Source organism: Brachyistius frenatus, unplaced genomic scaffold (genome assembly GCF_029030835.1).
Source record: "Brachyistius frenatus isolate BFR_SWC_R1_liver_20210118 unplaced genomic scaffold, ASM2903083v1 Contig_43, whole genome shotgun sequence".
Classification (NCBI taxonomy): Eukaryota; Metazoa; Chordata; class Actinopteri; family Embiotocidae; genus Brachyistius; species Brachyistius frenatus.
The window spans coordinates 2535703-2563414 of record NW_027210642.1 but is presented as its reverse complement, the minus strand read 5'-3'; the positions used below and the strand labels follow the sequence as shown (position 1 = coordinate 2563414).

The 27712-nt window shown below is 43.3% G+C and overlaps 1 protein-coding gene across 1 annotated transcript; it reads right to left on the bottom strand.

The window, feature by feature from the left end:
* Positions 1-304: 304 nt before the first annotated feature.
* Positions 305-27518, bottom strand: arhgap44a (Rho GTPase activating protein 44a). Its single transcript, XM_069702926.1, is given in 23 exon segments — positions 305-3402; positions 5157-5558; positions 5668-5813; positions 6939-7379; positions 7381-7449; positions 8568-8756; positions 8863-8880; positions 9831-10014; positions 10552-10643; positions 10750-10863; positions 12010-12090; positions 12279-12360; positions 12835-12946; positions 13129-13256; positions 13700-13781; positions 13974-14042; positions 14237-14351; positions 14467-14543; positions 14728-14839; positions 15076-15152; positions 15285-15404; positions 16157-16196; positions 27171-27518. Coding segments are annotated over 23 exon segments (2958 nt in total). The 5' UTR covers positions 27224-27518; the 3' UTR covers positions 305-3247.
* Positions 27519-27712: the final 194 nt, after the last annotated feature.

Genomic DNA, 27712 nt, shown 5'->3' with positions numbered 1-27712 from the left:
CTGAAACATGACAATGGAACCCAGCTAGATGTTGTTTCTTTGAAAAAAAAAAAAAAAAGGTCATAAACAGATGTCAGATCCATATAACAGAGTAAAAACAACGTTTTTCTTAAAAAAAAGAAGTGGTTAATTAATTAGCAGAAAACAGAAACACTCAAGTTATGAGAAGTATAAGAACCTCAAAACTGTTATTAAGTGAAGTACTTCAATAAATAAATATCTGTCATCAAAGATCATCAACTGTCCAACTTAAAAATGATATTTAAAAAAAAAAGAAGCAATAAAACCCACATTAACCAGTTGAGATTATTAAAAATGTAGAGTTTAATATATATATATTTATTTCTGACATTCTGATAAGGATTGCAGGTAGGCTTCACAGTACACACTGTGTTCCACTTGATATGCTAAGCAGAGGAGGAAGGGGTGGGCATGGTGGGCTTGACAAGCGGCAGGATTTGTTTGTACATCAGTAGTGAAAGCAGAAGGAGGCAGTACATCCACAGGCAACTTCCACTCCTCCACCGTATTGCTCAAAAACCCCACAAAGGACCATTTGTTGCGATCCACATTCTCCAGAATCCATCTATACATTTTGTTCATGTTACCCCCTCTTACAATCCCTAAAAAGACAGTGATTGACACAAAATGTGGATTATCAAAAGACTATCTAAGCGCATGCATGACACTTTTTCATGTTTTCCTTTTTTTTTTTTTTTTTTTCCCCCTAAACCCACACACACAAAATGTAAACAAACTGGGCTTCATGTTAGACCAACATACTTAGTGATGAGGTGAGTTAGGAAATCCAGCCCTACAGTAGTTGAAATGCGTAATAAAACAATATATCAGTGTACCATTTGGTGCAAAAGGTTGCTGTAGAGTTCATTTACTGGCAAAAATTAGACATGTGATGAAAGTATGACACGGGTACAGGGGGTACAGATGTTTGTTTTTCCCTTGAAGCAGCATAATAATCACACCTATAATGAATATGAATGCATGCTTTTAGGTGGCTGTAAGTTCCAGTTATGATGCACAAAAGCATTACAGTAATACTGCCCTGTACTGGTAATAATACATGCCAACAGGCCTGAATTAACCTTCATTCAAACACTAACTCCCATTTGCCCTGTTAGTTATTACAAAGTCAGGCGTTTAAAATCTGAGCTTGTCACATTCAGAGATACCCCTGCCTCCTCTTAGAAATGTATGGATCCAGCACAGAAAATAAAATCCTCAAGCACACATTGATTATGCCTATATAGTTCCAAAAAACAACCAGTGTGAGGGCACTTGCAATTGTTGTCAAATAATTACCACAACTATCAATATAATCAACATTACCAAAATCTTCATAAACATAATCCATTGAGAACACACACTGTGGCATTACCATAGATCACTTTAGGAGAGAGATTCATAGAGAATTCATTTAGTCAGAAGTTAATTCACACTTTAAAAAAACAACAACAACTTGGTAATGAAATTAATGGCTTCTGTAGGTTTGGGAGGGGTAACTGACCACTACTTGGACTGAGGTGGATCAGTAGACACTGTAATTGCACTTTAATCGACAAAATTATTGTCCTACGACGTTTTGTATGGATTTAAAAAAAGTGACACTGCAGCAACTGTTATCTAGTGAATTTGATCATTTCTAATTCATTTTCTGGGGTGAGAATAACAAAGGATGTACATTTTTCAGAATTTAGACGTGTGCCAAATTTGACTATATGCTTTCTAGACTTAGCATAGTCAGTCCAAAAATATGGGACTACATTTATCGTCATTACAAATCAATAAAATGGTCCAAGTGGGTTCAAATTAATCTGATTATTTACACAGAATCGCTGAAGTAAAAGCTTTAAGAACGATGAAAAGATAGGGTATCGGTGTGTAACTCATTAGTGCTCCATGTCTGAAGTCAAAGCAAAGGAGACAGAATTGGAACTGATTCCAAGCAGAAACAACATTTTGCATTTCTGCTGCAGCATCGTAGTTACCTGGTTGGAGTTAAAGTGAAAACTTATGAATCTACAGTAAACCTGTTCATTGTGTGCAGGGACAAAAATAACATCAAATTTTTAATCATTACATTTTCTACACGATAAATATCAGCACATCTATTATTATTATTATATATTCCAGATATGCATTTTACATATACTTTTCCTCTCAGCTTTATATACATCAATCTATGTACAGTCTTTGTATTTACACTAGGGGTCAAAGGTCACTGAACCTGAAGCACTTGAAACAAAGTTTAAAGAGAGACTCATACGAACCTAAAGGCAGTGAAGTCATCCATCCATTATCATCAAACTGTAACGGCACAGGGGTCGGGGGGTGGGGGTGGGGATCTAAAGTTACTTTCCATGGTGAAAAACAACACTTACACTCACACAAAGTCAGAAGCAGGTCGATCACATCAGCTCGTCATGCAAACACATCATGGAGCTTTCTTCCTAACTGAGTAACTGATGCAAGTACAAAAACTTGAATTACAATCACATTCTTCTCATACTGTGCTGGTATAAAGTGAGTTAAAGTGAGTTTGCCTATATAAAGGTAAATGTTTCACAAAAAACTACACTTGTAATCTGTGATTGAAGAGGGGAAGTAAAGCTGGGGAGGGAGGGTGACACTAAGAATAAAACTGCATTACATTTTTCATCCTGCATGCAAAGCCTGACTCGGAGGGCTCAGCATGTTGCTAATGTGCGCAAAGCTCGAATACCCTGTGAGCGATATGTAACCGGATTACGCTCTCTGCTCCACCCTGAGGACTGGGCTTTGCTCCTATAACCATGTCAGTCTCTGAGTTTCCCTAACCAAAAGTTGTACAACTTGTGAATATCATATTGCAATTTGATTGCATGTTCTAATAAGGCGAAAGAAAAGATTGAAAAATACACAGAGATACAGAGCACTGCATCAAAAAACAAAGATGACCAAAGCAAAAAAAATAAAATAATAATAATTGAAAAAATAATAATGTAATACTCATCTATATTCCAGTCTTTCCTCCTAAAGGCAACTGTTCCTCCACTATGGCATTTCGGTGGTTTTCTTTGTAGTCACATTAATGTACTAGCGAGCAGTTGTAAAAGATGAGGGTTCATGTTCTGGTTTCAGGTGGGCATTGGCGAGGCCAGTTGGCGTTTCCATCAGAACTTAATGGCGGCACTTAAAGAGTTTGTACAGCCATAGGGGTGCTGGTAAATGATGCCTTGGGGGTCATAGGTCATAGAGTGGTGCTCTGGGGCTCCTCCTCAGGCACAGTGTCCCCCTCTGGAGAGTCTGTCACTGCCATGGACCTCCTGCAGGGGGCACCGCTGAACTCATCGATGAGGCTGTCCAGATTGACATTGATGGAGGGGATTTCATAATTGAAGATATCTAATGGTGAGCATGATGGGAGAGGTGAGTGTGATGAGCAGAATAGTGGAAATGGTAATGATGAGCATTAGGAGGAGGAGGAAGAGGAGGAGGAGGAGGAGGGGGCATATGATAATGATAATGAGGTGTAAAAAAAATGGAAGAGAGCAGAAATAATATTAATCGTTTTGAGTCTGAACTCATGGTAAGTGGCATATGATATCTGCCCTGATTGGAGGAATCAGTAGATTACATGTGCTTCACATTCTACACAGGGATGTTTTCAGTGTGGTGCTAGTCACACCAGCGAACCCGGTGGTGACTCGTGTAGTAGCATGTCACAGCTTTTTTTTGTGTCTTTTGAGACAACAACAACAGGTATTTTGTCAGGTAAAATACAATAATCGGTCAAAATGACTGCACAATGACACATTAGACGTTTACAACAATGGCCAGGTAAACCAACACAGAGGCAACAAGATGTGTGTGGAACTCTGTGGAGAAAAAAATGGCACCAAGACACCGAGTGTCCGTAAAGTAACGATGGATATCTCATGAGGATTTGATATAGTACTTGCCGAAAATATAGATATTTTAATGTGCGGCTCCATTTACTGGAAAAACAGAGACTGATGACTACTCCTGTGTAGGAATGAAATGGAGCGTGGCAGTGTAGTAAGAGGAAGCAGAGGTTATAAAAAGCAATGAACCTGCCAAAGGAAGAGTGAGGGTTACCTGCGGCCCGCTGATACTAGAGGCAGGCGCGTTGAAGGGGGATGTCTGCCAGCATAGGGCTGAGAATGGGGGAACAAAACGAAGGGGGGCTTTAAGATGGACCTTTGTAAGCGATGGCGTCTGCAATGTGAGCGCAGTGTGGTGCACTCTGGGAAGTCCTTAAGCCATGCATTTTGGTTGAACTACAACGCAGTGCAAAGAAACAAACCTGCTAAGAAGGAATAGAGAAAATGTTCTGAATCGAGAGCTACAGGTAGTTTGAGGCAGGCTGCAGGAGACCCCAGAGGCATCCACAGTACGAGGCCAGGCAGTGAGATGGAGTGCATGGGGCGGGGGGCGGTCTGGCTTACCCTAAAAGTCCCCCTCACACTTAGCCCACACTGAATCCCTGGCCTCACACAGCTGCAAGGTACACAATAGTAGCAGGGGGAACAAGAGAATGATAAATATAACAAAGTGACAGAACGACTGGTATATATTGACAGAACACCTCATCATCAGAACATCATACTGTAGATATACTGTGGGGTTTGTCTGGCTAGGTTTCCACGCCTGCTACACAGTAAGAGACACTTGACTGGTGTGAACTGCGTAAGCCTCTGACCTACCTCTGCCGAGTGGGGGTCTGGGTAACACAGATAAAACAGAGAGCACATGATGAATCTAATGGCAACTTCCATACAAGCAGGACGAGCTATGCTTCTCTGATGTTTCCACACATTACCCAGAAACATCATCACATAACACAAGCAATGAATTCAAAGGTCAGGAGGTCTGCTCGCTGCGGTAGCACAAAAATGCTAATATTTACATGTTCTCATTCTCAGGCATCTGTGTCTACAAGGCAACTTTTATTCATTCAGCCGTTTGTTTGGGAACAGTCGATAAAGGGGACGGGTATCTTTTATGTCCTACAGAGTCCTACACTCGTCCACCGTCTCCATTGGACAGAGCCACAGCGAGTCTGAGAGAGGGCCGCTGCAGCCCCACCTGAGGTGGCGGTGGGGGTGGGGGTGTTGTTGCCAAGGGCTGATGTTTACCTGTAGACATGCTCTCCCCAGGAGACAGTCCATCCAGGAGGCCCTGCTCCAGGGGCTGGGGAACTGGGGCCATGGCCGGACCAGTGAGCCCCGGGGGGGCTGTGGGCGGCTGAGGAGGGGGCAAGCTGGGTCTCTGCCTGGGCTTAGGGGCAGGCCGCGACTTGGTGAGCGTCCCGGTCAGGGACGGTGGGGACGAAAGGCAGTGGGGGGCCCCCAGTGGGGTCTGCCCAGGGGAGGACGGGGGTACCTGCCCTGGAGGACAAGTCAGTCCATAAGGGGAGGGGGTGCTGGGAGGTGTGGGGGACAGGCTGACCGGTGACGGCTGACCTGTGGACTGATCGGACATCCCTCCAGACTGGCCGTAAGGGACCTTGGGAGGCACGGGGGCCAACTTCTTGGAACCTGGAAACACAGGACACAGACATATTACAGCTTTCTGCTAATATATATATAAAAAAGATCCTTTTAAACTTAAGAAAGTCAGAATAAGTTCAGACTGAGAGGGACTGACCTTTGCGCAGGGTGTGTGGACTGTGCTCTGTGGAGTGGGGAGACTGACTGCTGCTCTGAGGGCTGCTGCTGGGGGGGACTGTTGGACCTGCCACCTGGATGGCTTTGTGTCCAATTACAGGGGAAAGCTCTTTACTCTTCAATGAACTGAAAAAGACAGGCGGACATTAGTATTGGAATCGTATCAGACACAGTATATTTGTGAGTGTTGAAGTGTTTTGGACCGTTTGTAAACCACGTGGACATTACCTCAGTGTCACAACAGCCACTGCCACAATCATCACCATCACTGTTTCACTGTGTTTAATTGCATGGTTACCAACATTAGAAGTTTTTGGAATCCAAGAAAACGATATCAAGCAAGGCTACTTCAAGAGAAGCAAGTCAAATCTCTTTCGGTGAATGTTTACAGACCAAACAGCGCCCCATTGAATCTTTCCATTCTATTTTATCCTTCTTTATTGAATATGCTTTTGCCTTCATCGTGTTGCATTTTACGCATTAATTGTCGTACAGAATATTAATTGTGTTGTTATTATGAATATAATAGCTGCAAATATAAGACTTGATTCATATGGATATATACCCACAAGGAGCCCCCATTTTTCAGTGTCGGAGTCACATTTAGGATGATGTGACCTCCCATTAACTGCAATCTCCTGCAGTTCCTTTGAGTCGTGTGTCTTCAACAAATAAGCCATGTGAATGGCACATCGTGGAGCTGCCAGATCTCAAGGAGGAGCATTATCCAGCGAGCTTGTTCTGACCGCTGACAAAGATTTGCTGTAATGATTCACACTGTCCTGTGTGGTTGTAACACTGAAGCCTTTATGAGTCAGGAAGCTGCAAGAGTCACTCTATACAAACTCAGCACTTTGGGAGTAGCTGCAAGATGCTTATGCTGTATGCAGATATTCTATACTGTACTGCACTGCTCACCAGGCCATAATTGCTGAAAGCGCACTGCATTACTAACCTCGAAAATGTTCCTTAAAAGCGAGACTTTTTCTGTGTTAGTTTGTAAAAATTGTTGCATCGTCTGCTACATAACCAGCATCAAACTGAGCGCTATATAAGCCAGTAACATCCTTGGTTGCTAGGCAACCCCCGTGACAGGCATCCCCGGACAACCTTGAATGTCACAGAATCTGAGGTATGTAACTTGAAAAGGGAGGGGGAAAAAGCAAAAAGAAAACATGAGCCAGCGAGCTAGAGGAGAAATACAGCTGCCACTGTGATGCATCCATAGTGGCCTGGGTGTGTTGTATTTACCTAGACAGCCTGGGGGGTCCTCTCTCTCGGACACATGGACAGGCAGCCCACGGCGGGGGCGGGGGCGCGGACGAAGGGAGGCTAGGGGGGTTGCCAAAGGTCTGGTCATGGCGGGTTAGTACCAAGGGGGTTTTGATGTAGAGTGGCGAGGCATTAGTGTCTGGTGGGGGGGCATGCGACATGTCACCAGGCGGGCTGTGCTTGGGGAAGTGCAGACAGCTAGGTTTGGGGTTCGAATTGATGTCAAGTGACGAGGAGGACGAGGAGGAAGAGGAGGAAGGGGGCGGGGCCGGAGGAGTGAAGCCAGACCAGCGCAGCGGGGGCGGGGGTGAGCCGGGGGGCTGGGACTCGGGGCCTGGTGCCACGGGGCGAGCGCAGGGGGGAGGTTTGGGATAGAAGTGGTGGGGGCCAGAGTGGCATGAGGAGGTTGGGTAAGGGGGGTGGCCGGTCCTCCCCTGGGGGTGGGTGGGCATGAGAGGTGTCCGGCCGATTGGGCGACACGTTGTCTGAGCTGTAGATATCAAGAGAATAGACAGCACAAAAGAAACAGCTCTAGTGACAGAACAGGGAAACGCATTGGAGCGATATAGGATAAGCTGTTTTGATGATTAGGGTGTGTTAGTGTGTTAGTCGGGCCGTAGCCAAAAACAGGAGGAAAAAAAATGGAAAGAAAATTGCATTTTAGGGTGGGCAGTGGGCACCAAGCTTAGCACACAGTCAGCTTAGTGCAAATACGAAGACAAGCACAAAAAAACAGCAAAGAAAAGAAAGTTGTATTGCCAAAGGAAAAGAATACAGTGTGTAGGACTTCCTCTGTGATCACCTTGTGTCTGCACACTGCATCGAGCTGTGAGGATCTTTCTCTGGAGCCAAAGCGCTGGTCTGTAGCTTACAGTACTGTCAAGCTGAGCTGGTGACTGAATATCTCCTCACTGCTGGATGTAGAAACCCTATCGGCCCTAATCCTATATGACTTGTTTGCATCACAGGTCCTGCAGTCAGCCCAGGGCAGCGTGAAACAGACACAAAACCCTTTCAATGGCTGAAAGAGCCACAGGAGATGAGGGGAAAGCCAGCCAAGCCAGAAGCCATATTATCTCTTGTCTGCCACACAGGCAGAGCCAGTGACCATGAGGTGATTATTCATGTGCTTAACTATGATAATGGTACCAAAAAATGGTGAAATCAGTCGCAGTGTCAACAGAAAAAGAAATCATTCATGACCAAAGCTGAGAAAGCCAAGCCACGGCAATGGGATACTGGATATATTAGCATGCTCGCAAGGAAGCTGAGTGCCATGTACAGAAACAAAACTTCCATGGAGTATTTGGATTGAAACCCTTTAAAGTTCAAAATGTGTCATTATTACTTTAAAGATTTTACCCACAGTGACACAAACCTGACAAAGGGACTCAGGGAAAACTTAAGTAATGTAGAGAGTGTGAAATCAATATAATACAATGAGATCTGAATAGAGAGGCATTGCAGGTTAATGGAGGTATGACTGACAGAGCCAAAGCTCTTTATCACAGAGAGCTGGTAATGTTGGTGAAGATGATGTCAATAAAAATGAGCAGGACTGGACGCGAGAGGAGGGGAAAAAGGGACAGCGTTTCCACGGTGACTTACCAAATCCTTTCTCCAGGCGGCGGCGTGGTGGACGGAGAGGTGGCGAGCTCTCCGGGCTGCTCGGGGATGAGCGTGTCTGCGGGAGAGCCGGGGCCTTGCATGCCTGGAGGGGTGGAGGAAGCCTTTCGCACCAGCGTGGACGAACCCTTACGAGACACCCAGGAGGTATCCATGACCCGGACGCCCATACTGGAGGCACACACATGTACAGAGTCATGTATGATGATAACAAAAGCACTAGAAGTGAGTGAGGGTAGTCAGGAAAGAAGTGGGGCAAAAAGGAATGATACAGTACCTTTGTATCTTCCTAATGCTGCGTTAGTAGGGGAGAAGAGAGGCAAAAGGGATATGAGGTCATAAGTAATGCACAAGTGGTTCACAATCCCAGACTACAACCACTCAGTGTATATGATAAGGAGATGAGAGGAGCAGTAGGGATGTTCCAGAGGTGAGAGGATGTCTGACCACATGACCAGTGCGCATTTATCTACCAAATGCCAATTACAGTTTTTTTTTCTAATTAAACCTGTTTAATCTTAGAAAAACACAAACAGATACAGCAGAAGCTTTTTTTTTTCTAAGCTACTCATTACTTGAAATAGATAAAAGCTATTTTCTGTCCCCACATACTGAATAGTGGCTGATTATTTGATACACAAATTTAGATCGATGCCTACAATATTACAGCTCTCTCTCTTAATTCGATGGGGTATTTTGTCAAAGGCATCAATTCTAATTCCTGCAGTGATTTTCCACCGGCTGGTTGAATGACTCAGGCCAGGTGACGCGCTCGCCAGACTGTGAACGAGGAGCTGGGTGTGGGAGGATGGAAGGATAGGATTGGGGAAGTATTTCCTGAGAAAGAAAAAAAAAAAGAGCTAGCCAGCAGCTCTCCATCAGAGACCTGTTGCCATAGAGACGATGCCACTCAAGGCAATTCAGCCCCATGTATTCAAATGAGACCGGTTTCCAGCTTCCTGTTGATGAAGCCTGATAATAGGGGGTGTAGTTGTATGAGATGCAGCATATAGTAAGATGATCACCACTGTTGCCTATGCAGGCTTCTGGCTCACTGAAGTGAAAACTTCAGATTGCAGGATGTGTAAATACTCCACAATGCTAATGGGTTTTTAATGTGCACGTGTTGCTCTCATCAAACAGAAGAATTCAATATCAGTTGCCTGAGTGGAGACGTGGGTGGAAGGAGAGAGATGAAAGCGGAGTGAGAGGTGGGCAGCAGAAGAGCACACTTTGGCATCATACCCATCTTTCTTGTAAAACTCCAGCATCATGTTGTCGGTGGCGACACTCAGTGGGCGTCGGCTCTGGTCGTGCTGCTGCTTGCGATCGGACTGGTCCATGTCTGGCGAGGGCATGGAGCTGTAGTTGGAGTTGTGGTTGGTGTGGATCGGGCTGCCGTAGCTGCCTGTCAAGTTGAATTCAATCTCTGAGGGAGGAGTAGTCACACAATCAGCAAATAGTATATTGTATTGACAGTTTTTATAAGTATGTGTGTTTTGAGTACGCTAAAATTATTTCCTTCAAAGCAAATACAGTATTGAAATGGTCATATTTAATATTTATTTTAGAGAAAGTAACGCTTTTCTTTGTTTAATTTTATTTTAGCCCATAGAGTGACTAATACGTGTATTCATTATGCATTGTGGTCTATCTAGAGTGAAGTCTTTTTATGTATATTTTTGTTGTGTTATGGCCGGTTTGCTATATGGTAGGACAGAGAAAGGATCACAAGAAATCATCATATTCATATGGGGCTGAGTAAAAGGAAAAAGAGGATACACAGCTCAGCAACCACAAGATTTTTCAGATGTTACTTTGATCAAAATTTGAACAAAACTGGGCAAATTACAGGTCTTGTCTGTAGTTTGCAAAGGTCCATTAAGAAACGTGACAGAAGACCAGTAAAAATAAATGTGGTTCCCAGCCCAATTACAATATGACATACATAGTATGTCATCCCAACCTCCAGGGAAGAACCAGTCAGCATGCTGGATGATGGGCTCAATGATGCCAACAATCTGTAGGGACACGGTGGTCATCATCTCTGTCATGTTCCTGAAAAGACGAGAGAACTGAGCTACAGTAAAATCATTACGTGATTAGTTTGGGGACAAATCCAACCGGGCATAATAAAGTAATAGTAGGAGTTAAGAATACATACGGTTCCGTGTGTGTCCAGAGTAAGTTAGGTCCGAGGACAATGGCCATGTTACCAGGAGTCATCTTGTTTGCATCTTGATACTCACTTAGCTTGGCCAAGAATTTGATTAGATATCTGCAGGATTGAATAAAAGAGGTTTGTTTAAAAGGGACTTGTGGCCTTCTTGACCATTTTTGTCAGACATGTTGCTAAGCTAAATGCTTCTTCCGTAAACTGTATATAAAAATGGACGTAGCTTCGGGGTCTGAAAATTTAACCTAATGCAGAAGTGCCTTAAAGTGTAATACCACTGAATGCCACTAGGGGTTGGTTTCAAAAACCTCTGGCTCCATAGACTCTCATTCAACTTCTCTCATGATATAAAAGTCAGTAAATTTTTTCCGCAGGTCATGATGGTGCCATTCAGTAAAACCACTACTTCTGATCAGTGCTCCGGTGGTCAATCGGAGTACAACTCTATACATAACTAGATATTAGACCTCAAAATGTGGTATGCTTGTGGGCTTATCTGGTTTGATCGACAGGTCAGAGTGCAATCAGGTTTCCCGTATAGGTGGAGTGGTATAGTCTTGTCGGGTTTCAGTCAGATCCACTGCTCACTCTGCCTCAATTCATCCATATATGGTCACTTTAGGCACCAACAAACCAAAATGACGACAAACAAAATGCCAGACTTAAGGCTTCAAAACGTCTGTTCACAATCCAGTGGGTGAAGTCTCGGTAGGTTGCCGCTTGGCATCTTCTAACAAATTTGATGCTCTGCTTTTAGCCACATTATTGTAACTGATTTATAAACTTACTATTTTTTAACATATTGCAGATTCTAAAGGCAAAGCTTGGTTATAATTTTTAACATTTACCATCTACTGTTTCGAAATATAAAGTAATAACAGCAGCATGAACTTGCCACCTGCAGGCAGTAAGTGATACAGGTGGCAAAAGTGTCAATACTGCAGAATCAATTTATTTCCTTGGCTGTTGGCGGTGCCATTTTCATGTCTGCAGTTCAAACCTGCTGCTGCTGTCACTTTTCTCTCCTGTAGGTGGCACAAGTAGAGCTGAAATTTTCAGGGCTGAAAGGATGTCACTGGGGTTTTTAGTTAGATGATGTTGTCCAGGCTTGGTTTTGGGTCATTTATATCAACCTGCTCTCCTGACACACCATCTTACATCAGTTTCCTCTATGTTAATAGCAGGGCTGCACTGAAAAATTTGCCATGATACAAACGAATGGGCAGAAAACCAGAGAAAGCAACTGACCTGAAATTGTTCAAGTTGTCTGTGGGGAGTTTTTCGCAAGCTGTCATTAATGCTTGTAATCTCTTGTCCATATCTTGAATGCTGTGGAAGCAAAAAAAAAAAAAAAAAAAATCATTATTGTTTACTGCTGCTCCACTTAATAAATGCCACCATTTTTCATTTTGGCAGTTTAGGGCCTCTATATGAAGACTTCGGACTACTTTCTACTTTTCATCATGGCCAGTGGCATAATTCAAGAAAATACTTTTAATAAGAGAACAGCAACTTACTTGGAGGCCTGAATCCATTCATCATAAAGTTCAGTGGTCATCAATGGCTCGGGGAGCTCACGGAGGTATGATTTCAGGGCCCCTGCGGGTGAGAAAAACAAGGAAAGAGTAAAAACTGGTGAGCTTTTTGAGATCAGCGCAGTGTTGTTTTCTCTCCTCAGTGTACAAGCCCATGCCCCACATCTCCACTTCCCTCCAGCAGGCCCTTGCTGCAAGTGCTGCTGCCAGATTCAGATTGCTCAACACAGATTTCATGCTAATATGTGAAATGGACAGCAATATCTCAAGAGAACGCCTTTGGGAAAAGAGCACCGAGGGCAGAGCTGATGAAGGGTGCTTAGTAACTGTTATGTTCACCCAAAGAATCACATCTTCCCCATCTGTCCAAAATCAATCCAAAATCTTTTGCATCTTACAAATTAACTTTCCACAGCATGAGAAAATATGGTACAAAACTAACAGAGGCAAAAATATTTACTGTTTTCTTCCTGACTAACAATGACAGAGTGTAGGGGTTGTTGTTATGGAAATGGACTTTTGTGTGGGTGTAGTTCACCTGCGATGGCGTGTGGGTCGGAGGAGTACTCCTGCACATCGAGAACTCCACAGTCCAGCGAGGCTTTCAGCTTCTTCAGCTTGGAGGCTGATGGAGCCACTCTAAAGAGGCCCTATAGCCCCAACACACAGGAAACACATAATGATGTGTAATTATCAGATCTAATGTGACTTGGGCATCTGACACAGGCAGATATTTTCAGTCCATTAAGAAAAAAAGATCGAAGCATACACACAACAACATGCAACAAAATGTACGAGTGGTGTGTGTACAGTATGTGTCTGTTCCCTCTACCTCCTCTTGCATGCCACACTCTAACAGCATGGTGACACAGGCTTCGATGGGGAAGGCGATCTCTCTGCCACTAATATTCAGGTGATCCTCCAGAGACTTGCCGAATGATGGCTTCTCCACCCACGCCTCTGCAACACAAAACAGCAACTAGAATCACACACAGGTACCAACAAACCTACTCACCACATCTGCCATCTTCCTCTAGAGGACTTTCGACCAATTTCTGTATATAAAGTTTGGAATTTAATGGGAAAATGTGATGCTGAAGACCCTTATTTGATTTAGCAACCGTAAACTAACCATAGTTAATTATATTAAGGTGCATAATTATTGCTTAATGAGGTTGTGACATGTCAGGGCTATTAACTTCTCTTTTACTTACTCTCTTGATATTGCTTTAGGTGCAGATTTACACAGAAACACACACACACACACACACACACACACACACACACACACACACACACACACACACACACACACACACACACACACACACACACACACACACACACACACACACACACACACACACACACACACACACCTCTACACGCAGTGCATGACTCACCTTGGTGAGCTTTAATCTGGGGCAGGACACTGTGAAGAATCTCTAATGACTTCCTGTGATATTCTGCCTGTGTTTCTATCAGCTACAGAGAGGGAGGGAGAGGAGATTATAACAAACAATCCATGACGAGTGAGCATCATAGAATACAAGTAATGTTTACTGAGACCTGTGATTAAATGGGAACAACTATATGAATTCCAGAAAGGAAAAGATATATGAAGATTTATTTGATTTTCCTTTTGAGATCATAATTTTGTTGATGAAACTGACTTACTGTCTGGAAGTAGTTTGCATAGTCTATTTCTTTGGCCACAAAATTGTACATGTCAGCTGACAATTGATCCTGTAAAAGAGAGCGGAGGAAAAAAAACATCTTTTAAGAACTGATGGGACTACAGTCCAAAGTACATCTGTAATATCATCCAGGCAATGTGGTTCATTTCTGTCTGATAGATGCAGGAGGGTTATAATTCAAATGGAAAGAAAAAGAAGCTGGGGGAGGGCATCAAATATGAGTTGCTCTGATTGATGACTCACTCTACAAATCTCCATCCGATTGGCTGATTCCTCCATCTCTTCTCTTAGGGACTCGGACTTGGCGCCAGGCTGCAGAGTGCTTGGGTGACTGGATGACTTGGATGACTGCTGATATCTATGGCCAATCAGAGAAAAAAAAAAAAGACACTGTATTGGATATGTCATATTTTAAAAATCTTAAAAATAAATGAACAAGGGCAGGTTTGGTCTTAAATGTGAAAGCTCCTCACCTTGTCCGTGCTGAGTCCATGTCTAGGACAAGTTTAGCTAAGTGCTTCCTCTGTTTCTGGATGTTGGGAATGTCCACCTACGGAAGGAAATTAGGTGGACATTTAAAGTCAGCCCAGAGAATTAAACTGAAAACCTTTTTATGTAAATGAACTGCATATCGTGCATATCATTTTCTGTTATTAGCATTTGGAAAAAAAGTAAAGATCTGTAGGGCAGCTTAGCAATACCGTTTTTAAATAATCGTGTCAGTGCCAGCTCACCTCAGCAAGAATATAGAGAGGCTCCACCACATCTCTCTCTATCTGGAACTCAAACTGAATGAGCTCCTGCGCCAGCTTCTCCTCCGTCTCCCCGCACAGCTTCAGCATCTTTCTGTTTGGTGACAGCCAAACACAAAGTCACACGCAATCAAATACAATTAAAATGCGGACAAGGGTAATGAGGACAGAGAAGAACTCGATAGCCAGATCAATAATTAAAGTTGACTCTGTGTGTGTGTGTGTGTGTGTGTGTGTGTGTGTGTGTGTGTGTGTGTGTGTGTGTGTGTGTGTGTGTGTGTGTGTGTGTGTGTGTGTGCTAGGGACGTTTGTGAGTTAGTAGCTAGTTACCCCAGAAGAGAGTCGTCCCCCAACACTGCAGCTCCTTCCTCCATGCACTGCGCCAGGATCGTGAGCGGCAGTTTTTTCTAATAGAAGAGAGAAATAATGAAGTCACTAAGGTTTCTGTAAGAACTGTAAAATATTCACACGTCATTGTCACTCATTGTATCAGGTTTCCATCAGCTGCCAGCGTCTGAGAAACTGATGCAGGAACTCACAGAAGGTGACTTGACAGATCTCTTCTCCATATCAGTGCCCTGCTGACCCTGCAGGCAGGCGGTCAGCTTCTTGTGAGTACTGTGTGACACCTGCTTGACCAGATCCAGACGCTTCTCCACCTGGAAGAACACACACACACACACACACACACACACAGCTTGGAATATCCCCATGCACACACACGCCTACGAATTACCACAGACACAGCCTTGTATAATTACATCTGTCATCTGTCATGCAGCATCATAAATCAAACCCTGCTGCTTTCTTTACGATCATACAACAGACTGGCAGTACACACACGTATAAAACGTACACTTTGGTTTTGTAGTTCTTGCAATAATTTTGTATAAATATAAACATCACTGATATATTCATACAATTCTTGTATTTTAGGCTGTCAGACAATTACGTGATTTTAAGTTGGTGGGACTTTCCAATGAACATTTTCCATCATGTTTGAAATTTGATAAACTTAATTGATCAATCTAAAAGTAGCGGACGATAAAAATAACCTTTAGTTGTATTTAGGACTTTGTGATTAAGCTGCATACAGAGCTATGTAACATGTGCCTTTCGGAATTACAGAATCGTCTCCATCATACACAGTCAACATAATCACAATATTTACACCTGTTAAAATAACACAGCATGAATGAGGACTAACTGTAGAGGCCGTTATTTAATCAATCTAACACTGTCGTGATGTCTTCCTTTCTTACACACACACACACACACACACACACACACACACACACACACACACACACACACACACACACACACACACACACACACACACACACACACACACACACACACACACACACACACACACACACACACACACACACACGATACCACAGCTCACCTGTAGAAGGTCCTCGCTCAACACTTCTGTTTTTTCTGCCCTGTAAAGATAAAAGTGAGAAAGAGTTAGGGAAGCCAAAGGGAGAGGCAACATGAATATTTGCATTCTTTAACTGCACACGAGAAACATTGCACACGCCTCTTTCTATTGAACATAACTGCTCTGTTAACCACTGAGCTTCATGCACCTCAAAGTATCGACACTGTCAGGACAAACAAAACATTTCGGTTAAGTCACTGAAATAGATTTTTTTTTCTTATATTATCTTTCAAATATGGGTAAATATAAAGATCCCCTTCAAACTCTCATGTAAGAGTAGGGCTGGGCAATATATTGATATTTTATTGTGTTGTGATATGAAACTACATATCCTCTTAGATTTTGGATATTGTAATGTTGTGATATTTATATATAGTCTTCTCCTGGTTTTATAGGTAGCATTAAAGTAAAGTGATTTAATTTTCTGAACTTTCCAGACAGTTCAGCTTTTCTATTATTTGCCTTTACCCACTGAGCCATTGAATCCACAACACTGATGAATATTCATGTCCACGTATTTGATCGTGATATTTGATTTTGCTCATTTCGCCCAGCCCTACGTGAGCGCAGAAAGTTTGTGCCCACTCAGCTCAAAACAATCCAGGGCTTGAAGTATCCATATTCTCATGAATTTTTGTTTTCTGATGACATATAATCGAGAAAACTCAAATATTTTAACTGGAGAGCATATGGAAAAATGACATCAGACATTATTCTGGCTATTTCTTTTAGTTCACGATGACATGTCACGGCCATTTCAGACACGTCAAAAGTCTGAGGTGTCTTTACAAAAATTCTCTTTTGCATTGGATATAGAAAACACATACCTGCTTTTTAGAGTGTGTGTGTATGTGAATGCAAGTCGTAGATAATACAAAACAACAGCATAACAATGCCAATTCCCACTGAGGAGCATCATAGCCCATTGTAAATCCAGCAGATGGGGACTTAGCTAAAATCCGAAGGAAAGGGCAGAGCTGCAATGCCGATGAAGCAGATAAAGCTACTCATCCGGAGTAGTGAATGAGCCACGAGCCCAGAAAAGAGCAAACCACTGGATATCGCAAATATGGTGTCAGCTCAGCTCAGACAGCTTATGTTTCAAGACTTTAGTCCTTTTTCAGCTAGGACTGTTCCCATTAGAGCTCAACATGCCGCTTAAAATCCTTCAAGAAAAGATAAAAATAAGCAAATTGTCTCCTAAGAAGATTATATATTGTTGCATTATATATTGTTCTCTAGAATTCAAGCCAAAACAAACTCCAATGCCTAAAATACACAACATCTGGGACCAATCAGGAGCCAGAGTGGAGGATAACAACACTTCCTGCTCAGAAAGAATAGCTTTAGATTGACAGAGAGGGATCGGGCGGGTAGACACTCTCTTAAAATGAGTTAAAACCACACCCGCTGACCCCCAGCAACCACCCACTGGTACGCATGCTCCCTCGCCACTTCCCCTTCCTGTCTGCACGGCCTCTTCCTGTGATTGTGCCTGAAACCATGTCAATGCCAATCGCAAATAATGAATCTGAATTTATGGGAGTATAGGAGAATGTGCTCTATTATTCATCAAAAATAAATCAGTAGCGCACAACTGAAATGCTCTTTCATGTATGATGCCTTGTCATCAAGTCTGCGTAACACACAGCATGACAGCTCTGAAATAATCATAGTCTGACAATGGCAGAAAATAATTAAGTCTAATTGTTTATACATATTCTATACATCAACACCGACCACAGAGAGCTGGGCTTTAATGATGTCACCTATTAGCATCTCTGGCCTCAGAGCCAAGATATGAGCATAGAGCCATGGGAACTGGGTCAAATCATGTACCAGTGGATCTAATCACAGCCAGCCTCTTGGAAAACAGCTCAACTCACTGAGCTAGGAGGAAAAATACAGGAAATGTGGGCGTGCGGGGCTAAAAGTGAGAGCGAGAATGACAGCAAAGTGAGAGATTTCTGGCATGATCTGTAAAGATTACCGTGATCGCACATTGCTGATTTCATGACAAAAGCGGGGACAAAAATAACCTGAGCGATGCACTAATGTTTGGCACATTTTTACTGAAACGCCCCAACAGTCTATAAAACACCATAAGACTTTCGCAAATATTCCACGCTGAGTGTATACGCTGGAGTTCTGCGGTGCAACTGGGAGCTTGTTACTGTGCCTCCCCTGATTGGCCAGAGATACATTAATAACCAGAGGCTGACTGTCTATGTGCAGAGCTACTGATAAGCCAAACCATCAAACTTTCTTAATAACATTACAGCTGCATATGCGACAAAGTTTAAACTAATTTTATCACTCTTTCTCTTTATCTCCAGTGCGGGTGTCTAGAATCCAACAAATGTGGGGCAAAGAGTGTGTGTGTGTATAGGAAAATATGGAACATGTTACCAATTCTGAGAGGTCGTCTAAAATTTTGATGTCTATCCAATTTAGAACATAAAAACACACAATGGACGATGCAGGTTAAAGGTCAGGCCATTAAAATGTGAAGGACTAAACAAATGTATTCTGTCTGAACGCAACTTTCCAAACTCACATGCTAAGTAGGCGTAAATACAGTGAGCATAAGTGGAGGCTAAAGTTTCACCAAGCAGCAACCAACAGTGACGTCAACAATCGGCCGTTATGAGGCCCCAATTTTGGATTTTGGCTGTGGCCATCTTGGTAGTTCGGAGCGGTTTGGAGGCAGACGTGACCATATTTGGATGGGCTGGGGAGGAGTGAGTGGTGGTTCTGACTCGATCTGATTGGCCTGTCAATCAAATGGACACGCCCACCCCCACCCCGCCCCCCTCTCCAAAAGCACAGCTTTTTGAGGCCTATTTTCTACAATGTAATTTAATGACAGAATTACTTTCAGATGGACCGCCAGAAAACTATAAAGAGAGAGGGACTTTAGCTAACAACACCAAAATAACTTGTGGAAAAATGTACTGGCTTTGTATTTAATGAGACGTTTAATGGGAGTCGATGGAGCTGGAACTTTTTTTTTGGGTCAACCCCTTGCGGCCCTCAGTTGTACTGCACTTCGTGGCACTTCCGCATTGGCCTCATTTTTTTTTGCCTCGAAAGCTCACTACCACAGTCTGCTGGCGACATACGATTGGGATGCTGCACAGTGGGATAAAAGAGTTATTTTCGCTTCTGGATCTGTCTGAGAATCATCTTTGGGTGTCAGTGAACATGTCTTTGTTGAAGCTGCATGTCCGGATTTAAGAAAAGTGTCTGTCCTGCAGCATGACTTTTGAAAACTAGCGTCAATCAATATGTGGAACTCTGGATAAAAATCCTGGGCAGTCCCACATAAAATGGCACACTTGGTCACCTGATCTCCATGTGATTTGTAAGTGGGCTTTTTTTTTGTAATGGTTTGGGCTTGAGAGAGGAAAGATACAGTACAAATCAAAAGGTAAAATCACAATTTTTCTTGATGTTTAAAACAAGGCAATAAAAATTTTAATCGCAGACATCTACTGTTCTCACTGCCCACAGCTGATTTGGCCATTATGACCCAGACATGAAATAGATGTCTTATTCTACGAGCTTGTTTGTTTTCAGATGATGGCATTTCCTCTGAGGAAAGCAGCATCATACATAATCGGCCCGAGAGGACACACAGTAAAAAACGGCACCGCCTATTGGCTGGAATACTGGGGGCTTATACTATACTTAAGATACTATACTTAAGAGTGTCTTGGCTGTATGGAGACTGATGTGAAGCTGTAGCCAGAGGGAGAGTTTGGAGGTGAGGAAAGATATTCCTCTCAGTAAACAGTGTGCAGATTGAGCCCTGGGAGGAAAGTAAACACGTGGGAGAGTTGGCAGCCGTGTGGGCGGGTGTGCTCGTGGAGGGGGAGGAAAACACTGCCAGGTTTATGCCAACCATCTGCCACAATGCAGGCATTCCTTTACCTGGAGCTGCTGATGACTCAATACAAACGGGCACACACGCTCAAACGCGTGCACAGACATCTATAAATACACAGATTAATTAACTGAATGTGAAATAATAAAAATTCTTTTAAACACTGACAAAATCTTGTTTGTTTCTGTGATACACCGGCGGGAAGGACTTCAAATCTGTGCAGTGCAAACAAGGACGACCGTAGAGACGAGAGGAAGACAAATTTGTTGAGACAATATTTACATAGAAAGATCAACTGCAACCCTTTGTATAACTCTGTCTCTGGTGACAACATTAACAAAGGGCTAAGAGGAAGAAAGCTCTGATACTGTTGAGGACATCTGAGCACATGTGTGTAGTTTTACTGTGTGTATTTTCCCAGAAACTTTGAACATTCCAGGTAAAATGTGCAACAAATACACAGCTGACCATTTCAGCTGCACATATCTTACATAATAAATACTTCTATCTGGAGATATGTTAATGTTGGACAGCTGCATCCTCAGCCCTCAGCACTGTCCAACGTTTATGAAAGCATGAATAATCCATGTTGACACGATCAAAATCGGAATAAAATAGCATCCATAGTCTTGAACATATTGTGTCGGTACCGAGACAACTGTCGGCTGCTGCAGAATTTCCGTCCATCAGAAATTTTGTCGTATCAAAAAGAAAGCGGTCATGCTCTGGTTTGCTCACACTGCTGGCCTGGCTAAGGAAGGCGTCGCTCTGAGGCCTGGAAGAGCTGCGCGAGATGCTACGTCCTGTGCTGCAAGGGGAGGGTAGTGGAGCAGAATGGTGGCCCTGGGCCTCAGCAGGGCACCACATGCCCTGGAGTGCTGGCATGAAAAACAGTCAGCCACGCAAGTACACACACACACACACGCACACGCACACGCACACACACACACACACACACACACACACACACACACACACACACACACACACACACACACACACACACACACACACACACACAGCACAGCAGCGTTTGTGCTGGAGACGCTCTCCATATTTCTCCACTCAATGCTTTTTGTTTTTCTCCAGACCTCTGTCGTGCAGCCGGGGGCCCATTCGGTCTCCTCCTGAATGACGAGGCGCGGGGCAGATGGGATACGAGGTTACTAAAACAGAGAAACCCACTTACTGTAGTTGTCCAGCGAACTAGGTCACAGTTCTGTCAAGTATGCAAGAATGACTGCGAGGAGTGAACACACACGCACACAAGCATGCACACGCACACACACAGCACACACATATGTCCAGAGAGGGAGTGAACGAGAGCGAGAGAGAGCGAGAGAGAGAGAGAGAGCGAGAGAGAGCCTGCAGCATTCAGTAACGTTTCACTGGAAACACAAGCAGTGACTTATCTCTAATAACTTTATTCATGGTGAATAATTTCCACAAAAGGCCCTGGGACATAGTAGTTGTGGTTTTACACCTGTCGTCAGCCCAGACTCACACACACCACACCTAAATGATGTCAAATGTCCAGGCAAGATAATCAGCAATGAGCAATGAAACCGGGCCATGACAGAAAACAAGCCATGTTCCTCTGTCAAATCTATAAATGTCTTCACCAAGTGATCTGGCAAAGCCAAACGAATGTGATGAAACAGCTAATCCCAAATGAGCGTTTCCAAGCAACCAAAGCAAATGAAAAATTCTACGTTGACTTTATCAAGACGCAGGAGATGGATGGAGAGTTATCTTTTATAATTAAAAAGAAAAGAAAAGAAAAACTACAAAAAAAACTCTAGTAATGAAACCAATAAACCAAACAGGAAATTGTTATTAGCGGATTGGTGCTTCCTGTTTTGAGTGTATTGACATTCCTGAATGGACGGAAGTGGCCATGCTGACAGGGAGTCACAAGTCTGCTTAGGAGAACTTAGTTATTTCTAACATCAATGCCACTTTAGTATAGCTCCTGTTATTTACAGCCGTTTATTAGCTGAAATAACGATATGTACAGCAGCTAAGTCCTCGGCTTGTACAGCACTTAATATTCAGGAAACTTATAAGCAGAGAACTTAACACTGTGCGAGAAAATCAGTAACTGCTTTCTGAAAGTGTTTGTTGCATTAACTTTACATAACACTGCTTTTAACAGGATAATGCTTTTCTTTTTTATAAGGAACACAGATGACAAAAAAAACTGGTTAATGTATTAATTCAGTATTCTGGATTTCATTGCAAAAACAGCCTGAGAAACCAAAACATTTAAACTTGAGGATTTTGGTATTTCGGCACTAATGTCTAACAAGTTATTTGTCAAATAGGATGTTTGAGGATTATATTAAATCTTCTTTATACGCTGTCTTGTTTCTGAATGTCTCAGCTCGAATTACATCCGATTCATTTGTTGTATTTCAGTTAAGCCCCGAGGTCTCTTCCTGTTGGAGATGAGATCATGAGCAACACACCAGGTCGACCCTGACACCTGTGACACACGGAAATCATTAAACCCACGTCAATAAGCATCAATTTGATTATGAGAAACAGAAAAAACTAAGTATAAATGAGAATCTGAGTCGAATGAGATTAAGCAGCCATTTCTAAAGCTTTTTGTATGATATGTTATTTTATGTGCTTTTAAAATACCGCAGATCTGAGGTTTTAGCAGACCAGTGGTACAGGGGCTCTTTAAGAGGTTAGTCTTTTGAGGGAATCAGCGACATAAAAAGGGAGAACCAGCGCTTTGATATTACATCATCTCTCTTTTGATGGCCAAAATGGCTCCTTGACAAAGGCTCTTTATCACGACCATACCCTGTAATTTGCTGTCTCTGAAAGGCACTGATGGGGTTATGGGTGGGTGGGTGGGGGGGGGGGGGTTATCATGGGCTGCGTATACAAGCACTGAATGGCACAATAAAATTACACAAACAGCCACAAGTACTGGCTCATTTTTGATTGCTGATGCCTCAACATTTCATAATACTCTAATCATGAAAGGGCCCTAAAATTATGCCTAGTGTACTTTCCAGTTTTAACCATGTGATCACGGAAACTAGACAAAAGTGAAACCAGAAGAGCTGTGAATCAACTGCCTTGAGATTTCCACAGTGTCGTCGTCATCTGCCGACTCACAAAATCAGCGAGGCAACGAGGTGGAGGAAGAAGAGAGAGAGAGAGAGAGAGAGAGAGAGAGGAGAGGAAGGGATGCTGCATTGGGATGCAACAGGTTGCCTCCCGCATCTCATGTTACCTGTCAGCAACCATATGCTCTTTTACAGTCCGGCACACATTCTTGTCAAGTGCGGCTGTGTTAATGCTCTGCTGAATGTAAAAACAGGCACGGACAGTTCATTTTCATGCCAACAGAAATTTGTTTACAAGGCCATGTTCTTGTTTCTGTCTTTTTGTCGGCATCAAATTAAAGAAGGCTCATACACATTAACAGACATATTTGATCGTCTTTTCCATGTCCCCTTCTTCTTCTTGCCTGATTTCACGGTCCTTTAAATTTTCTGTATGACCACTTCTGTCATACCAAATGTCCTAAGGGCCGGCATGCAGGCTCATCAGCAAAGCATTCCTCTACTGCATCAGAAGAGAAATGGACACAGAGTAAGAGAGAGAGAGAGAGAGAGAGAGAGAGAGAGAGAGAGAGAGAGAGAGATGATGAAGGAGAGTGAAAGCATCTACAACTCTGCTGTCAGCCCACAAATGGCTGCCATTTTCTGGTAATTGCATTGTGGAGTGGGGAGCTATAGAGCCTACCCTCAAGGCAGGAAGAATGCATTTACTATAGTGGCACTGGTGAACATCATACAGGTGAGTGATGCACAGTGTGAAAATGGGAGAGGGGGAGGTGAGAGTTGTCACGACCTTACGTGATAGAGATGGGGATATTGGGGCGGAAAAAGTTCTATTTTATTCTTGTGTGCGAATTTTTATTGTGCGACACAACATTTTCTTACAGACCTGTGTCATGGACATTTTTTTTCCAGCCTGTCTTAGACCTAGATAGGGCAGTGAGTTGGGAATAGAGAAATAGGTCAAGAGAAATGGAGGGTGGGAGCTGGCTGAACCAATGTAATCTTTTTCTGGCTTCTTCAGCATGCATGAAGGCATAAAAAAAATACAATGCCATTTTTTGTAGGCATGCAAATACCTAAGTGGATTTCACCAGTCCTTTAAATGGATTGTAACATCACTAAAAGAGCTTCAAAAACACCGAGGCCTCAATTAAAGCTGAAAAATAATGCTTTAGCAAAAAAACAAAATGAAAACAAACAAATTAATTTCCTCCACTTCACAGTGCTGTGACACTGTGTTATCTCTCCCACTGTACCCTAGCACATTTATCTTAGCTATAGAGTATGCATGGCTGCACACCCTTCAGACTAAGAGTCTTGCTCCGCAGAGGTGATTGGTCAAGCTGGCGGTCACATGACATGGATCTCACCCAGGCAGGCAGGCAGTGGCGGCGGCAGCAGCAGCAGAGGGATGCTGACACAGCACACCTGACCGCCAACCCCCCACTGAAGGAAGACCTTCACTATCAACATCAAAAGGATGCAGAAAGACAGGCCACGACAGAGATGCTAATACAAGATTAAAAATCTCAGTTATAACATCTTATGGTAATACATACACCAGCCCATTCAAACATTCTTGTTATTAAATCATGCAGTTCATTTGTGCCTCCTCTTGATTTGTTGAGCTGGTTTGAAGAGACTGATTATTAACTTAAGGTCAAAAGTTCAAACCTACACAGTAACCCTGCTCCTCTGTGAAGATGGTTGAAGCTTGAATCAGCAGAACAGGGAATCTGAAACCTCGGTGAGTGCGAGATGAAGAATTACTCGGATTGAAAATGTTAATTAACAGTGTTTTAGTGCTTCGCTACTCCTTTCTACAGAAGCAGGAGGATAGTAGGATTCATGATATGAATGTTTGTTGTGTGAATGCCTATATTAAGATGCCTCATTAATCTGCACATACACACATTTGTCCACCCACTGATCCCGCACTAACACACAAAGGTAAGTGGGTACAAGGACACGTGGGACCTGAACATGCATGCATGTGCATCAAGCACACTGCCACTGCATAAATATATGCATACACACTCGCTGTGTAGGTGGTTAATATCAAGGGACATGCTCAGCCTTCACGGTTAAACATAACGGAAGAGCTGCTCAAACATGGCCCCGCAGTTGAACCATGCCTCAGCACAACACCTCGAATTATCATTGGGGGAAAAGGGGACAGTCTGCAACAATGAAAAGAGGATGCCCCTAAACAACAACAGCATGCTTACCTTTTTGGAGCACAGACACCTCCATATTGTTATTTTCCTAGCAGTATAAAACACTTGTGATGAGAGGGAAAAAGGATAAACAAGAAGTTTTTCCCTCAGTCATTTGTGGCCTTGCTTTATTGTCATCAAGCCGGCCCTGGTTGTTTGAGATGGTAGATCTTTGGCTACTCCTCTTACCATTAGCATGCCATGCCAACATGGCTCAAGGTCACCACAGGGTCAGACCTGTTACTTCTTGCCCCAAAGCTCAAATTAAATGTAGTGTCGCAGAGGGTTCCCTTATTATGAAGCAATGGTCAGCCATGGAATTCTAATTATGCTTTGATTTGAGGGTTGGAGAGTGGCGGTCCTTGCTGTGAGCCATAGGTGCAATTAGCAGGGGGGCGGGAATGTTAGGGGGAATTCTGTGGCTCATTATGACTCTGTGGTACAGGCAGAGCAACTTAACATGTTGCTGCTGTGAGACAGCTTCAGAAAGCAGTGGAGTGTGAAAAGAATTATACTCGCAACAGCACCATCATGCACTTGCATGTAGGGAATGCACTCAATAAGGCTGCACAAGTGCACACATACAAACACACACAACCAAGAAGTGCCCTATCTTCTCAGGCCTATACAACCTGACTGCCCACACACGGATCCAGAATCACACCCACATACACTCTCTAATGAGTCACACACAGCAATGATTATAAAAAAAAAAAAGACTGCAGTGAGAAAAAGCAGCCTGAACCGAAGGGGTAAATGACAATGATAGCACAAACAGAGCCTGCAAGGTGTGTCCCCCACCCTCCTTCTAAATGCAAGCCACTCACACAGCCTTAATGACCCAGGCATGGTCTTAATCCCCAGGTGCTGAGCAGAGAACACCTTCTGGCCCAGTGCTCCTGACAAGCTGCTCTCCTTGAACGCAGAGGGTGGGGGAAGAATGGTAAACCCATAGGACCTGAGTAAAAGGTCAAAACGCATCCATTCCTGAAGGGGGGGAGGGGGGGATTTCAGTACCACCCAGATGCTGGGCAAGTCCATAGAGGGAGAGTGGAAAGGAAAAGAGAGTGGCAAATCCCTCCATAACCTCTCATTTAGTCAGTTTTCAGGGAACTACAGTGGCATGATAAAACCATCTCTTTTAAACGGTACCAATCTAATCATTTTTATTCCAAAAAACGCATAGATGAGTGGTAGATGCGCATTACGACTCGCAGACTTGATAACCCACGCCTAGGAGGTGCTTCCCTCCTCACAGCTGACTGCGTAATGAAAACATTGCGCCTTTTTCCATTTTTCCCTCACGTCGCAGCCCCACACCGCATCCGTCTGCATCACGTTCACCTATTGACAGGTTCGGTGAGAGGAGGTACATTTAATCACGACATAAATTCACAATATCATTTTTTTTTGTCATACTCTAAAAGTGATAACCTGTCACACAAAAAAATGTGGTCGCCTCTGTGTGATTGTCTGTGTTACTGCGATTGTCTATATTTAATGCATTTCCGTGGGCAGGTTGTTGCTGCTGGGGCAATGCGCTTACACGCTGCCTCTGCGGTAGCCTCTTCCAATGGTTATTACGCATAAGGCTGATTGAACATGGGGCATTCTTCTGCTCCCCTGACTGCACTGATCTTTGTGTAACCCACATATTCACCCAAAGAACACATAAAAGAAACCATATCTGCATGTATGTGATTGACATCCTATCGTGGCCATACAGAGGGCTTCTCTTCCCTTTGACTTGGCCCGGCGAGAATAGCGCACTGAAAGGGTTTGCTTACCTTCCCACCGTTTGGTTGGCGAGCTGTCGCATCCGATTGAATTGCTTCTTCATCTTGTACGTTCTGCGTTAACACCTACGGGGGGAAATATTCCGCATTATTTCTCTCAGTAGTATAATGGTCCGTCCTCCACAGAGGCGCATCTCAAAATCCAATCTGCCATATTCTCCTTCCCTCATTGCAAGCTGCCAACGCCGAAAACTTACTCCACGATTACATCTTTTCAAAAGATTTTTTTTTTTCTTTTTCTTTTTTTTTTCTTTTTTTTTACATCTATACTCGCCCCATTGCCTGCGCAAGGATGCTGGACCAATTCACCGCGGGCACTCACAGGCAAGAGAGCGACAGCAGTGACAAGTAGCGGCTGCGCAGCAATGCAGTGTGGGAAATGTAGTATGTATAGGCGGATTCGCCATAATAAAGAATTTAATGTCGCCGGTTCCTGCAGGAACTTTAAGGCTTGATTAATGTTCTAATTATGTTTGTCAAAATTTATGAGTGTAGATTTCAGTGCTGAGTTATGAAATAGCCTACCCTATATT